This window comes from Loxodonta africana, chromosome 2 (assembly GCF_030014295.1).
Source record: "Loxodonta africana isolate mLoxAfr1 chromosome 2, mLoxAfr1.hap2, whole genome shotgun sequence".
NCBI lineage: Eukaryota > Metazoa > Chordata > Mammalia > Proboscidea > Elephantidae > Loxodonta > Loxodonta africana.
Genome location: NC_087343.1, coordinates 175,284,801 through 175,299,652, shown reverse-complemented (window position 1 = coordinate 175,299,652; position 14,852 = coordinate 175,284,801). Strand labels below are relative to the sequence as shown.

Genomic DNA, 14,852 nt, shown 5'->3' with positions numbered 1-14,852 from the left:
TTCTGTTAGATCGGCTTACTTGAAAGGTTCCCTAAAAGATACTTGGCAAGATTATCCTATCTACTGTCTTTATACCCCAGGGCCTAGTTGCTGAGTCCTTGTGAGCCCAATTCAAGCTGGGTCGCATTCTTTATGTTCAAGGACAGGGAATAATGGCTCCAATATTATTTCCTAAATCACAGTGCCTATGTGTACATACCCAGTACCCAGTGCCGTCGAGTTAGATAGGCACTGCCAAAATCAAAGGCTAGACTTTCTACTAGTGACTGGCTCTTCAGGAACTACCCAAAGAAGAGAAAGCAAGGAACTGTGCAGGGATGGGGGCGGGGGGGGGGGGTGGGAGTGGCTGGGTTTTGTGGAGATTCGTGTGGTGAGGCAGGGTGGGAGAAAACCTGCCAAAGCCCTAAGACTAGCAACATCATTCATACTTTCCGCGCGTACACATCGCACATCAAGCTTCAGGCTAGTATTGTGGGAACTTTTCCTTCCCTTCAGGAACGCACATCAATGCCAGTGACTCTGAGTCAACGGATGGGTTTTCTCAGTGGGACAAAAACCCATAACACCAGGGGCAACTGGGTTCAAACTTTAATTAATTTACTGAATTTCATACTACAGTAAAATTCTTTGAACCAGACGAAGGGGTCTGAATTTTATTTAATTAAAGATACTCCCTTGACAGCTCCGATTACTTCATTCATTCACTCACTTATTAAACAGGTTTACTGAGCATCTGCTCTGTGCTGGGCACTGCTGAGCCATCACTCACTTGGGTCCTGACGCCGTGGAGTTTACAGTCTAGCCTAGTTAGCGAGGGACATTAAACAATTCTCGCATCATTTCTACTGCGATTGCACCCGGACCAGGTCATTCCCTCCATTCTTCCACGTGGTCCCTGCAGATGAGTGTGGGTGAGAGCGCGTCCGGCTTGGGATGTTTGGGGAGTGTGAGAAAACACGTGTGTCAGAAGGGCGCGTGTCACAGTGTGCGTCCATGTGCCGGCGTGGCGCGCGTCTCCGTAGCCGCGGGACCACGGCTGCGTGGGACGGGGGAGGCGCGTGTCTGCGGCCCCCGTACTACAAGCTGTGCTGGAACGACCCTGCAAGCAGGATTACGAGTGACCGCGGGCAAGCTGGTTTGCACGGGCGGGGTAGGCGCGCGCGGGGCCATGAGCCGTGCGCAGGCGCAGGCGCAGGCGCAAGCGCAGAGCGCGAGAGCCCGGCCGCTGCCACCGCAGAGCGCCGGGGGCGGGAGGAGCGAGCGCTGGAGGTTATGGCTGCCACCGCCGCTGCCGCCGCCGGCTGCTGAGGGGCTCCGCCCGCGAGCGCCCGCCGTCGCCGCGGACGATGGTGACCGCACGGGTCGGGCTGTTGCCGCCGCCGCTGCCACCACCTCCCAAGACGCAGCAACCAAGGCCCGGCGCGGAGGAGCCGCCGCTGTGAACCGCGCCGTCCCGGCCCCCGCCGCTAGAGGAGAACGGGAGGGCGGGCGAGAGAGCCGGGAAGTCGCGGAGTCTGCCCGTCCGCCCGCCGGCAGCGACGCCCTGCACAGAGGGAGGCCGCAGCCCAGGTGACCGCCCCGCCGCCTCCTACCATCGCCGCACTCGCCGGCCGCCTTCCGCATCCTCCACCCCTTCCCCTCCCCCATCCCGGCGCCCGCGCGTTCCTTTTCTCCTCCTCAGTCCCCTCTCCCGTCCAACTCCCTCGTCTCCCCCCAGCCTCGGCGGAGTCCACGTCCCCTCTCCATTTCCAGCCTCCCCCCCGCCCCCCGCAGCCCCTGCCCCGGCCGCCGACCGGCTTGCTCTCTCCGACTCTCCTCCCCTTCCTGCGCCCGGCTCGGAGCCCCCTCGCCCAGCCCCCGAGCTTCGGGAGAGGCCGCCTCCCCAAGCTCCCATCCTTTCCCTCGCTCCAGGCCCTGCAGATCTCTTTGCACCTCCCGCCTTCCTCAGATGCCATTACTTTGGGGCTCCCCTCCCCGTACCCCTTCTCAAGGCCTTTTGTAAGCTCCTCTCTGATCAGCCCGTTTTCCAGGTCCTTTCCTCTAGTTTCCATTTCCAACTTTGTTCTCTTTTTGTGTCTTTGTCCACTTTGTCTGCAAGCTTTGCTCTTTCTCTTCGCCCTAGCCTTCTTTGGTCTACGCTGCCCCAAACTCAAACTCCCCCTTTCATGCCTTTTGAGGTTGTTTGAGGGGTGCGGAGAGGCCTGCCTAGCCGTTCTCCGAATGGGCTCTGTACCCCTTTCCTTCGGTCCCTTTTCACAGTAAGGGGACACCCCATCCCTTCTTTTTTGTCCCCGGGTTTCCTCGCCCGCTTGCCATCTTTCTGCCCTCCCCCTCCACGTCTGCTCTCCGCACCCAGGGCCCCCGAGACCTCTGCCCTCCCGTCAGGAAGGAGTTCCCCTCCTGTTCGCGGATGATGAACTTCGCCCGCCTCTGTCTTTGGAATCCCTTTAGTGTGTGGCACGACAGAGCCGGCGCCTTTGGCAAGACCGGAGGGGAGCTCCCGGACCCCTCTCCTGGCAGTTTTTGCTGAATGTAATCCCCTAGCCCGCGGCGGCCGCGGCCCCACTGCTGCTGCTGCTGCTGCTGCGCTGCCTGCTTTGCAGCGAGCTGGGTTGGGGTTACTAGAGTTCAAACGCGGTGAGCTCAGCAGGCGTAGGGGGAGGAGGTGCGGGGAGAGAGGAAGGGGGCTTTGCAGTGAGAAGGCATCAAAGATTAATGGATGGCTGTGCGTCGCAGTCTGCAGTAAACAGGAAACTAGCTTGAAAGGAGAGAAGACTCTGTCTTTTTCTTTTTTAAAACGCGGGGTGTGCAATTCTGTGGAATCTTGAATCACGCCCAAAAGATGAGCTGTCGGTGCTGCAGTCGTGACCCAGGCCAAGCGCCCAGTGGCAGAGGTAGCACTGTTTTTATTTCCCCTCTCTGGCTCCTTCAGTTGAAAGAGGGCCCTTGTATTCAGAGTGGACTCCGTATCTTTGCTGTTTTGAAGCTGATGAGAAACTGCCGAGTGCTAGTAGTTCCTGTGGAAATGAGGTACATACAAAGTTAGCTCGCGAGGATCGCCAGTCGGGAGGACCGGCTATATTTAAAACCTGGGCCAGTGCTTATGTAAGAGGCGCTTTCTTTTTGCGAGTGTCTTCAGTTTTTGGCTGAGTTTACTTAGGATTTTAGGCTCTAGCTCTGCCGTCTCAAACGTTTTCAGGACCTACCTTCCTAACAGATGAGTAGCCAGAAGATCTGTGTCTCTCAAGGTCTGTTTCAGCTGATCGTACAGGTTTTTTTAAGTGGCTGGGACAAAGGAAGGAGATTAATGTTGAAGGAAGGAAGATTTTTGTTCTTCTTTAGATGGAGGAAAAAGGTGTAGAAACTTTGATCCCTAAATTAGCATTGTACCAGACAATTTTTAATGAAGTCATGTGACATTCTTATATTTGTTTTGCCTTGTTAAAAGGGAGTTTATCTAGAATAGATGTGAATGTTTGTGTGTGGTTTTTGTTTGTAAGATTACATTATTTTCCATTTAGTTTAACTTAGTTCTCCAACAGAAACCTACTGTGACCTGAAAAGAAAAAAAAAAAAGCTTTTTTTTGTTTTTCAGAACTTGTTTGATTTCTTAATATTAAAAACGAAAATACTGTGTTTTCACATAAATGTAAAATATGAGGTTCCCTGCCCACAAATAGTGAATGGTGAACTGTTCAGCATTATATTTGTACATGACATTACTGTGTATGCAAGCAGTGATTGCTGCTTCCCAGCCTGGGAAAGCCATTTAATGAAATCATTGTGGTCCTATTTTTGGTTAGCATTTGTTGAGCATTTCTTGCAGTTTTGGAAAGAAATCTTTTTTTTTAAAGCTGTTTTACTGTGTAAATCATCTTTTAAGTTTGAGTTTACAATGATTTGTGAGACATCATGTTGGAGTATTACTATCCCAGTTTAGTTCACAGTTCAGTGAGGAAATTTTAAAATTTGCATGGAAGGTAAAAAGTAATAGAACTTTGAAAGGACTGGAAATAGTTTATGTATTTGTGTTTTGGTTGTGTCAGGCCTTTGAATTTTCTTTGCCGTCAGCTTTCCTGCTTATGTCAAGGATTATTTGGTGGTATTTTGGTTTTAAGAGAATTTTGAGCTTCTTCTAACCTTTGAATATTTTTTTATGTTTTTTTCTAACCTTAGAATATGTTCATTAGCTCTGACAATAAATCTAGGAAAATGATAAATTACGCTTGAATCAAATTTAAAGGCCTAATCTCTACCTCAGGAGACAAGGTTCAATTTTTTCTTCATGCCAATAATCTGACAAGATAAATACTTTGAAATTTTGTTACTGGGTTTAGTGTGTGATGCTGGTGAAGTGGACAGTAATTTTTTATGGTAGCCAACACCATATCGTGTGCTACTTCTGCTTTAGAAAGGTTCAAAACTATAAGGTTTTGAAAAAAAATGTTTTGGTTTTTTTTTTTTTTTTCTCCTTTTACAGCTCTTACAGATAATTTGATCTTTTCCATGGATTAAATTTGCTTGTACTTGACTGGTTTGCCAATGACTTGCTAAAATATCACTTACATGCAAGAATAAATGGAACATTTAGTAAACGGTAGGTTTATTTTGGGCATATTTCATCTGTCCAGGGTCCTTCTTATTCAGACATCTGAATCTTGAGTTTACTATGCAGTAGAGTTTGAAGGGAGCCGTGGTGGCACAGTGGCTGTTAATCAAAAGGTTGGCAGTTCAAACCCACCAGCTGTTTCTTGGAAACCCTACACAGTAGTTTTGCTCTGTCCTGTAGGGTCACTATGATTCAGAACCGACTTGATGGCACCTAACAACAACAAGAGTTCGGAGTTCTGTCTTTTTTCGTGCATATTTTTCTGTACTGATAGCTTTAGAGACCCAAGATTTTCTTTTTATCCTTGTTATATTTGTGAGGCAGGGGAGTGATGGTAATTACTAGGGAACTGGTACCATTGTGCTAATGGTTTCTTTTGTAATATAGGTGATCTTCACTAAGAATTCCCTAGCAGTTCAGATCTTGATTTCTAATGCAGAATTGGTTATTCGTTTAGTTAAAACATTTTTTTTAAACTCCTTTAGGAGCTACAATAAATGGTGAAAGTATGTTTAAAAAAAAATTAAAAACAGGCATGCTCCTCAAGTCAGGTGAAATAAATACATACTACAAGTAGTGTTAACTCAGCAATAACTTCATGTTACTTACAAAAATAGAAGTGGTGTTTTATATTGGATTCTAGAATATGGAAAAGTAGTTACTTTTCTATTACAGTACCTGAGATATCTACAAATGTTGTCAGTGCTATTTTTATCTCAGTACATGGTAATTTTCACATGTGGCTGGTGGCTCCTGAGAAAAATCACTCTGATGTACGTTGAAATAAACTCTTAAGAGTTTGTGGAGTTACCAGTTTGATCATGAGAGTAAGAAGTTACTTCCTCTGTATGTCCTTAGACACTTTTTTCCAACAACTTATTTTCTTATCTTGAATTTTATTGTGTTTTAGGTGAAAGTTTACAGCACAAATTAGTTTTTTATTCAAAGATTTTATATACAAATTATTTTGTGACATTAGTTCCAGTCCCTGCAGTGTATCAGCACTCTCCCCCTCTCCCTTTCCACTCTGGGTTCTCAGTGCCCGATCATCCAGTTTTTCTGACCCTTCCTGCCACCTTGTGTTTTGCTTTTGGGTAGGTGTCACCCATTTGGTCTTGTACACTTGATTGACCTAAGAAGCATGTTCCTCACGTGTGTTATTGTTTGTTTGATAGGCCTGTCTAGTCTTTGGCTGAAAGGTGGACTTTGGGAGTAGCTTCAGTTCTGAGTTAGCTGGGTGTTTGGGACCATAGCCTAGCCTTGGGGATTCCTCCAGTGACGGTCAGACCAACAAGTCTGGTCCTTTTTGGTGAATTTAAATTTTGTTCCACATTTTTTCCTCCCATTCTGTCAAGTACCCTCTGTTGTGATGCCCGTCAGAGCCGTTGGTAGTAGTAGCCGAGCACCATCTAGTTCTTCTGGGCTTAGGCTGATGGAGTGGTTCATGTGGTCCATTAGTCCTTTGGACTAATATTTTCATTGTGGCATTGATTTTCTTCATTCTCCTTTGCTCTGAATGTGCTGAGATCAATAGATGCATCTTAGACGGCGGCTTACAAGCTTTTAGGACCCCAGATGCTACTCATCGAGGTAGGATGTAAAATGTTTTGTTTATGAACTATGTTATATGCCAGTTGACTGATGTCCCCTGAGACTCAGGTCCCCAGCCCTCAATTCCAGAAACTGAGTCCTTCAGGGTGTTTGGACGTGTCTAGGAAGCTTCTGTAACTTTGCCTTGTTCAAGTTGTGCTGACTTCCCCTATATTGTGTGTCGTCTTTCCTTTCACCAAAGCTAACACTTATCTACTGTCTAGTTAGTGATTTGCAGTCCCCTCCCCTTGCCCTCTCTTAACCTTCAAAGATTGTTTTTTTTCTGCATGTAAATCTTTTCTTGGGTTTTTATAATAGTGGCGTCATACAGTATTTGTCCTTTTGTGATTGACCTATTTCACTCAGTATAATGCCCTCCAGATTCATCTTGGTTCTTTATCATTGCGTAATATTCCATTGTGTGTATGTACCATAATTTGTTTATCCATTCATCTGTTGATGGGCACTTAGGTTGTTTCCATCTCTTTTTTTAAGCTCTGACACCAATGATAAAAATAAATGCTTATTCTAGAAAATTTGACAAACACAAAGGGATAGAAAGAAGGGAATTAAAAAATCACCCCAAGCCCCTCTATTGAAAGGATGTTACTGTGAATATTTTGATGTTTCTTACCAGAATTTTATTTTATGCTAGGATGGGCTTTGAAAAATTTAGTTTATGTTCCTAAATACCGTAAGTTGCAATAAACGTTGATTAGAGATTTTTTTTCCAATGCCTTTTCCTCCGTATGACACAGCTATTTGTTTTTGATTCTCTCAAAATATTATTTTTCTCTTGTGTAGAAATATTAAAACCATCTTGTTCATTTAAAATAATCAGAATCACAATATTTATAAAAACATCAGTTTTACATTATTTGTAAGATATATATAACATCTGGGTTATAGGAATGATTGAGTAATAATAATTGAAAAGCTTGCTAATGATGTGCCAAGTTAAGCTGCCCTTAACTTTTAACTATCTGAGCTGGGAAGCTGGGAAAATCGGAAAGTAAAATGAAAATACTGACCAATATTTTAACCATAGTACAGCAGTCTGTCGTCGTAATTTTCTTCATAATTAAATGTTCTCATTTGTCCTGTAATGTCTGAAATTACTGCCAAAGTTGGAAATGTGTTTAGCTTTCTCAGCAAAATTCTTAAAAGGATAGTATTAGAGCCAACAATTCAGAATTGTCTTTGCTCTTAAAATCGTCGATTACCCACTTTTGTTTGCCCCATTCCTTTTCTTATAATTTGTTGCATTAATTTCCAGCTATGTCATATAAAGCAGCATTGCATTGAATTGTCCTTTTAAATAGTAAATTGTCCAGGAAAGCCTGATAACTGCCTTCTATTTCTCTCTTTTTTCTTTCATTCTCCTACTTACCAACATCTAAGCAAAGACACAGGCTGCAGACTCAGTGGTGCCTGGCTTCTTCCATGTGCCCACCTACCTGTATTAAAGGAGTAATTTGATGAGCGTTGTTGTTCTACTTTCAAGTCAGATTATTGGAATTTCAGACTAAAAGTTTAACTTTATCCAAGGAAACAGTATTGCAAAAGAATGTTTAGTTGTATCTACATCATATATTCTGTTGATTGTAAATTCACCACTTCAGATTTGGTTGTAGGTGAGTAAGGAAAAGGCTAGACTATGAGATAAAAAAAAATGCTGCAGACTAAATGTGTAATTACCAAATTTTTATTAAATAGGTTGGGCTTTTTCATATGGCAAATATTTAAAAATTTGCCCTTTTAAAGAGCTTTGTAAATCTCAAATGATTTTATAGGAGTGAACTTTTCAAGTTAATTGGGCAAGTTATAAGTATTCTGGTGCTTTGTTGCTAAGTACCTAGATTTGGAGTTAATGAGCTTTTAAAAAATAAGCTTTGTGGCCTGGACATTTAATCAGAATCATAAAATTTGGTAGACTTGAAAGTGTCAATGTGAAAAACACTGTAAAAAGCGTATTTTATAAATATCTAAAGGGAGTAGATGTGACTAACAAGTTTAATACATTCTGATGTAGTTATTGTTCGGTATGTGGTACTCCATTACAGTTATAAAAGGATATCTAAGAGCTAGTTGTGTTGACTTATTTTTATATATCGTGTCTACTGAATTTTAGGTCTGTTCCAAGGGAAAAAAACATGGCTGCAAAGGAGAAACTGGAGGCAGTGTTAAATGTGGCCCTGAGGGTCCCAAGCATCATGCTCCTGGATGTCCTGTACAGATGGGATGTCAGCTCCTTTTTCCAGCAGATCCAAAGAAGTAGCCTCAGTAACAACCCTCTTTTCCAGTATAAGTATTTGGCTCTTAATATGCATTACGTAGGTAAGTGTCCATATCACGTTTTCTAATCTTACAGTGAGCACTCTGATTTTATTTGTATTTTTGAATTTGAGTAAAATGAGGTTCTGTCACACTGAGATGACAGTGTTACAGTCATTGATGAATGTTTCTGAATCTTATTTTGAGTCTTTGTCTTATTGCATATGAGTTAATTATTAAGGAAAGCAGGCAGTGTTGGATTTATTTTATATAAAACTGGAAGGGAGAAGAAAACATTTTAGATTTTAATACGATGAAATGTAAATAATGAGAAATACTTTCCCAGGCATTCAGTCTGTTCTAATTTTGGCTTTTCTTTTTTAAAATTGAATATTTCTTTTTTACTATTCTCTAAGACAAACTGAGGGGCCCTGGTGGTGCAGTGGTTAAGCAGTTTGGCTGCTAATTGGAAGGTCAGCAGTTTGAACCCGCCAGTTGGCAATATGTTCCTGTAAAGATTATAGTCTCGAAAACCCCGAGGGGTAGTTCTACACTGTCATAGGGTCACGATGAGTTGGAATTAACTCAGGGGTACAAAACAAGAAGACAACCTAAAATGTTCATATCAGTTGAATATAAAACATGCATTTCAGTTAAATGAAAGGTAGGAGGTGATACTATAATATTTTCATTCATAAAAACAATACTCCTGGGATGGTAATTGAGATGCTTTGAGGTTATGGTAAAAGTAGTAATGAGAGATTAGAGAAATCACAGTCAAGAAATACAGGCATGAAACAGATAAAATTCATTTAGAATAAAAGTCATGCTCCTTAATTTATTGTTGTAATGAGGATTGTTGTTGTTAGCTGCTGTTGAGGTGGCCACCCATTCATGACAACCGGATTGTTGTGATCCATAGGGTTTTCATTGGCTGATTTTGGGAAGTAGATTGCCAAGTCTTCTTAGTCTGTTTTACTCTAGAAACTCCGCTGACACTTGTTCAGCATCACAACACCACACAAGCCTCCACTGACAGACAAGTGAGGGCAACACTTGAGGTACACTGGCTGGTAATTGAACCCAGGTCTCCATCATGAAAGGCAAGGATTCTACTTGAACTCCACTGTTTTAGTTTATATGTATTGACAGTAACGATGTATTTTTAGTTATCAGTGATACTGTATGACTTAAGGTATGGTTTGAATGTTGTATTATAATGATAACAGTTTGAATGTATTCCTCTAGGCACTTTTATTACTAGAATTTTCCATCAGCAAGTGTATCTTATAAACTCCTAAAGGGTTATCTTGTATTTTTTAAGATTTATTTTTCTCTATAGAAGGACTTTCTGGGTTCCAAAATTTAGCCCTGAGAACCCCTTACTAGGTAAGCCATTGTGAGGAGAAGCATGAAATAGTAGAAAAAGCAGTGCACTAGAAGCAGAACACCTGGATTCAGTAAACTCATCTCTGTTACATGGCACTACCTTAGGAAGGTCTGAAATGAGAAGGTTCCTTTATCCTGTAAAATGCTATTAATTCTCAACCCTTTATTAAAGACTTTGTATGTTAGCCAGCTTATGGAAAATAATTCCAGTTTGTTGTAGAAGAACAGTTGGGTACTTGGCTTAGATTTTTAGCTTAATCAGCAAAGTAATTCCCACTGTGGTTTAAAAAATGTACTTATCATATATTCTCAGTCGAGTTAAATATTTATTATAATAATAGCTGCCCAATAATAACTGGAAATATTAATTTTAGGAATTGAATGGGTTCTAGTACAGTTGAAATTCATACTCTGGTTTATAACTTTAGGAACTCAACTGAGCCTTTTAAAATATATTTATTATAGTTTGTGGTAGAGTAGAATTACAGAATGTACCCTTACATATTTTTAAAAAATCTTAATTTTTAAAATAGGTAATGCATTTTTATTCAAAAGCTAAGAAGCATAAAAAGATATGCATTGAAAAATACTCCCTCCCGTCTCTGTTCTCCATCCGCTAAGTTCTCATCCCCAGCCCCAACAAGTAATTATTGTTATTGTGCATAATTTCAGAGATATTTATATTTATGTCTTTTTAAAAAAAAAAGCCCATTGCCGTCGAGTTGATTCCAACTCATAGCAACCCAATAGGACAGAATAGAACTGCCTCATAGGGTTTCCAAGGAGCAGCTGGTAGATTGAAACTTCCGACCTTTTGGTTAGCAGCCGAATGCTTAACCACTGGGCCACCAGGGCTCCTATGTTTATGTCTAAGCAAATATAAATATATATTTTGTCTATTTTTTTATACAGATGATAGCATAATATACATTGTCCTACTGTACCTTGGTTTATGGTTGTTTTAACTTTTAATATGTTGTGGAGTTATATAACTACTGTTCTTAGATGAAATAAAGCTTTTTTCATGAAATAAAGCTTCATACTCTTCTTTTTTCCTTCATATTGACACTTGACACTTTCTGTTCTGCCAGATCTTAAGATTCTGATGAAATGTTGGAGGCTGATTCCCCGCCCCCCCCCCCCGCCCTTTGTTTTACGGCTCTGTGGTATCCATGTATGGATAGATCATAATTTATGTTACCCTATTGGTGGACATTTCCGCTGTTTCATACAGTGTTGAACTGAATAACTTTATATAGCCATAATTTCAACACATGCAATACAGCCCTCGGATAAATTACCAGAAGTGAAATTGCTGGGTTAAAATATATATATATATTTGTAAGCCACCACCCACATCTGTCAGTTTGTCATACTGTGGTGGCTTGCATGTTGCTGATACTAGAAGCTATGCTACTGGTATTTCAAATACCAACAGGATCACCAATGGTGAACACATGTCAAATAGAGCTTTCAGACTAAGACAGACTAAGGAGAAAAAGGCCTGGCAGTCTCCTTCTAAAAATTAACCAATGAAAATCTTATGCATCACAATAAAATATTGTCTATAGTGGTGGAGGATCAACCCTCTAGGTTGAAAGGCACTACACAATAGCTGGAGGAATCTCTGGGTGATGCAGACGGTTAAGTACTCAACTACTAGCCAAAAGGTTGGAGGTTTGACCCCACCCAGAACCATCTCAGAAGACAGGCCTGACAGTCTGCTTCAGAAAGGTCACAGCCTTGAAAACCCTACAGAGAGCAGTTCTGCTCTGCGAACATGGAGTTGCCACGAGTTGGTAATTGACTCGACAGCAATTAACAACAACGCAATATCTGGAGGTAAGAAGACCGGTTAGGATTTTAGGCAGGAGGTAATGAGAGCCAAAACTAGGTGGTAAAGCGTCATTTCTGTTGCAACCGTGCCCACAGAAATCACTAATGACCTATAATGTAAAACTCAAGCCTCATTTTAGTCCTCATTTTGTGGACCTTTCCATGTTTATGAAGCTATTGACCACTTCCTTTTCTTGAAAGCATTTCTTTCCTGATTATTCTAACTCGTGGATCATTCCTTCTGACTCTTTTACTGACTTTTCTTTAGACCTCTTCTTAAGTGTCAATATCATCCAGAATTTGTGTTTAGTTTTGTTATTTGGATGGTTTCACATAGATTTGGCTGAAGATCTCAAGCTTTACTCTCCACTGGTTTCTCGATCATCTTAGTCTACAGTTAGTGTTGCTCTTCTCTGATCCTGTGGCACCTCCACCGAAGAGCTTCATATGCTGTGTTCTAAGGGTCCATGCACTTATTTGTCATTCCAACTGGATTGTGAGTTCCTTTAAGGTAGGAAGGGGGTTGTCTACTATCTGCTTTAAGGTAGGAGAGGATTATTTACTCTCTCCTTTAATGTAGGAAGAAGACTGCCTACTATCTCCTTTAGCCTAGCAAGGGGATTATCTGCTATCTCCATATCCCAGCACTTAACTAGTGCCTGATACTGAGTGAATTTCTAATTGCCTGTGCATTCTCTCCACCTGAATATCCTGTAGACACTTCAGTCTATATCACTCAATGAACTCATTACCTTTACCTCACCTCAAACCTCCTCTTCCTCCTCCTGTGTTTACTATCTTATTTGACAACAAAGCTAGCCTCTTGGTTACCCAAGCTAGAAACGTCAGAACCATCTTCATTTCCTTGTTCTTAACCACTCAGCCACAGATCACCACTAAGACCTTTTTAAATATGTGTCTTATAGCTTCTATCCTGAAGTACAGTGCTGTCAGTGACAGGATAATATCCATTTGCCTACAGGGAAGACCAGTTAATAGGACTTATTTAGATTTATGCACCAACCAATAAGGCCAAAGATGAAGAAATTGAAGATTTTTGCCAACTTCTGCAGTCTGAAATTGATCAAACATGCAATCAGTATGCACTGATAACTACTGGAGATCAGATTGCAAAAGTTGAAAACAAAGAAGGATCGGTTGATGGAAAATATGGCCTTGGCGATAGAAACAGTGCTGGAGATTGCATGATAGAATTTTGCAAGACCAGTAGCTTCTCACATACTTTGGACATGTTGTCAGGAGGGATCAGTCCCTGGAGAAGGACATCATACTTGGTGAAGTAGAGGGTCAGCGAGAAAGAGGAAGACCCTCAGTGAGATGGATTGACAGAGTGGCTGCAACAATGGGTTTAAACATAACAATTGTGAGGATGGCACAGGACCAGGCAGTGTTTCATTCTATTGTACGTAGGGTCACTGTGAGTCAGAACCAGCTCAACGGCACCTAACAACATCATCTTGCAGCTGACCCAGCCAACGCCATACCCAAAGCCCTTGCTTAAATCCAGGCTCTCAGTTTTTTCCCATTACTACAATAACCTTTAAATAGCAGAAGTTACTATTACAGGAGAAATTCCTGTATTTTGCAGGAATGTTAATCTTATTTTTTAAAGCAGGTCATCATTTTTAAATGCTGCTGGTCTTGCTCTTTAATTATAAATTGCTTTCAAGTTAGCTTCCTTGTTACCAACTTAGCTTGTTGTGGTTGTTTGGTTAATCCTGTAGTGTGAATAAAAACCAAACCCATTGCCTTCGAGTAGATTCCAACTCATAGCAACCCTATTTGACAGAGTAGAACCGTCCCATACGGTTTCCAAGGAGTGGCTGGTGGATTCCAGTAGCCCACCAGGGCTCCGTAGCATGAATAGTGATGCATATTTGCATCAGTAGCATTTTTGATTTTGTATTTTTCCTGTAATTATTGTATATACATTGTAGTTCAAATGATTACATTCATACTACTTGTATTTTAGCATAAGTATTCATAAAACCAAAACCCATTGTTGTAGAGTCAGTTCTGACTCATAGTGACCCTATAGGACACAGTAGAACTGCCCCGTAGGGTTTCCAAGGAGCGGTTGGTGGATTAGAACCATTAAGCTCTTAACCACTGCACCATCAGGGCTCCTAAAAAACCCAAAACAAAACCTATTGCTGTTGAGTTGATACTGACTCATAGTGACTATATAGGACATAGTAGAATTGCCCCATAGGGTTCCCAAGGAGCACCTGGTAGATTTGAGCTGCTGAACTTTTGGTTAGCAGCCATAGTTCCTAACCACTACACCACCAGGGTTTACTCAGGGCTCCTAAGTATTCATAATTCTTCAAAAAAAAAAACTTCTTATGTAAAATGGTACAACCACTTTGGAAATCGATTTGGCGCGTCCTTAAAAAGTTAGAAATAGAACTACCATACGATCCAGCAATCCCACTCCTTGGAATATATCCTAGAGAAATAAGAGCCTTTACACAAACAGATACATGCACACCCATGTTTATTGCAGCTCTGTTTACAATAGCAAAAAGATGGAAGCAACCAAGGTGCCCATCAACCGATGAATGGATAAATAAATTATGGCGTATTCACACAATGGCATACATCGATAAAGAACAGTGAGGAATCTGTGAAACATTTCATAACATGGAGGAACCTGGAAGGCATTATGCTGAGTGAAATTAGTCAGTTGCAGAAGGACAAATATTGTATAAGACCACTATTATAAGAACGTGGGAGATAGCTTAAACTGAGAAGAAAACATTCTTTCGTGGTTACGAGAGGAGGGGGGGAGGGAGGGTGGGAAAGCGGCATTCACTAATTAGATAGTAAATAAGAACTACTTTAGGTGAAGGGAAAGACAGCACACAATACAGGGGACGTCAGCACAATTGGACTAAACCAAAAGCAAAGAAGTTTCCCGAATAAACTGAATGCTTCGAAGGCCAGCATAGCAGGGGCAGAGGTCTGGGGACCATGGTTTCAGGGGACATCTAAGTCAATTGGCATAATAAAATCTATTAAGAAAGCATTCTGCATCCCACTTTGAAGAGTGGCGTCTGGGGTCCTAAACACTAGCAAGCAGCCATCTAAGATGCATCAATTGGTCTCAACCCACCTGGATCAAAGGAGAATG

At 41.7% G+C, this 14,852-nt stretch overlaps 1 protein-coding gene across 5 annotated transcripts in view; it reads left to right on the top strand.

Annotated features, from left to right (window-relative positions):
- The first annotated feature begins 1,375 nt into the window (after positions 1-1,375).
- The window catches only part of RNF145 (ring finger protein 145), a 63,464-nt gene continuing 49,987 nt past the window's right edge, over positions 1,376-14,852 (top strand). The window contains exons 1-3 of one of the 5 annotated variants that reach the window (XM_023551097.2): positions 1,376-1,569; positions 4,481-4,597; positions 8,331-8,536. In XM_023551097.2, the coding sequence (XP_023406865.1) occupies positions 8,353-8,536 (184 nt within the window). In that variant the 5' untranslated portion in view covers positions 1,376-1,569; positions 4,481-4,597; positions 8,331-8,352. Of the gene's footprint in view, positions 1,570-2,717; positions 2,895-3,008; positions 3,031-4,480; positions 4,598-8,330; positions 8,537-14,852 lie in introns of those variants that run through there. The other 4 variants (XM_010592236.3, XM_010592243.3, XM_064278938.1 and 1 more) reach the window with 4 other exon arrangements.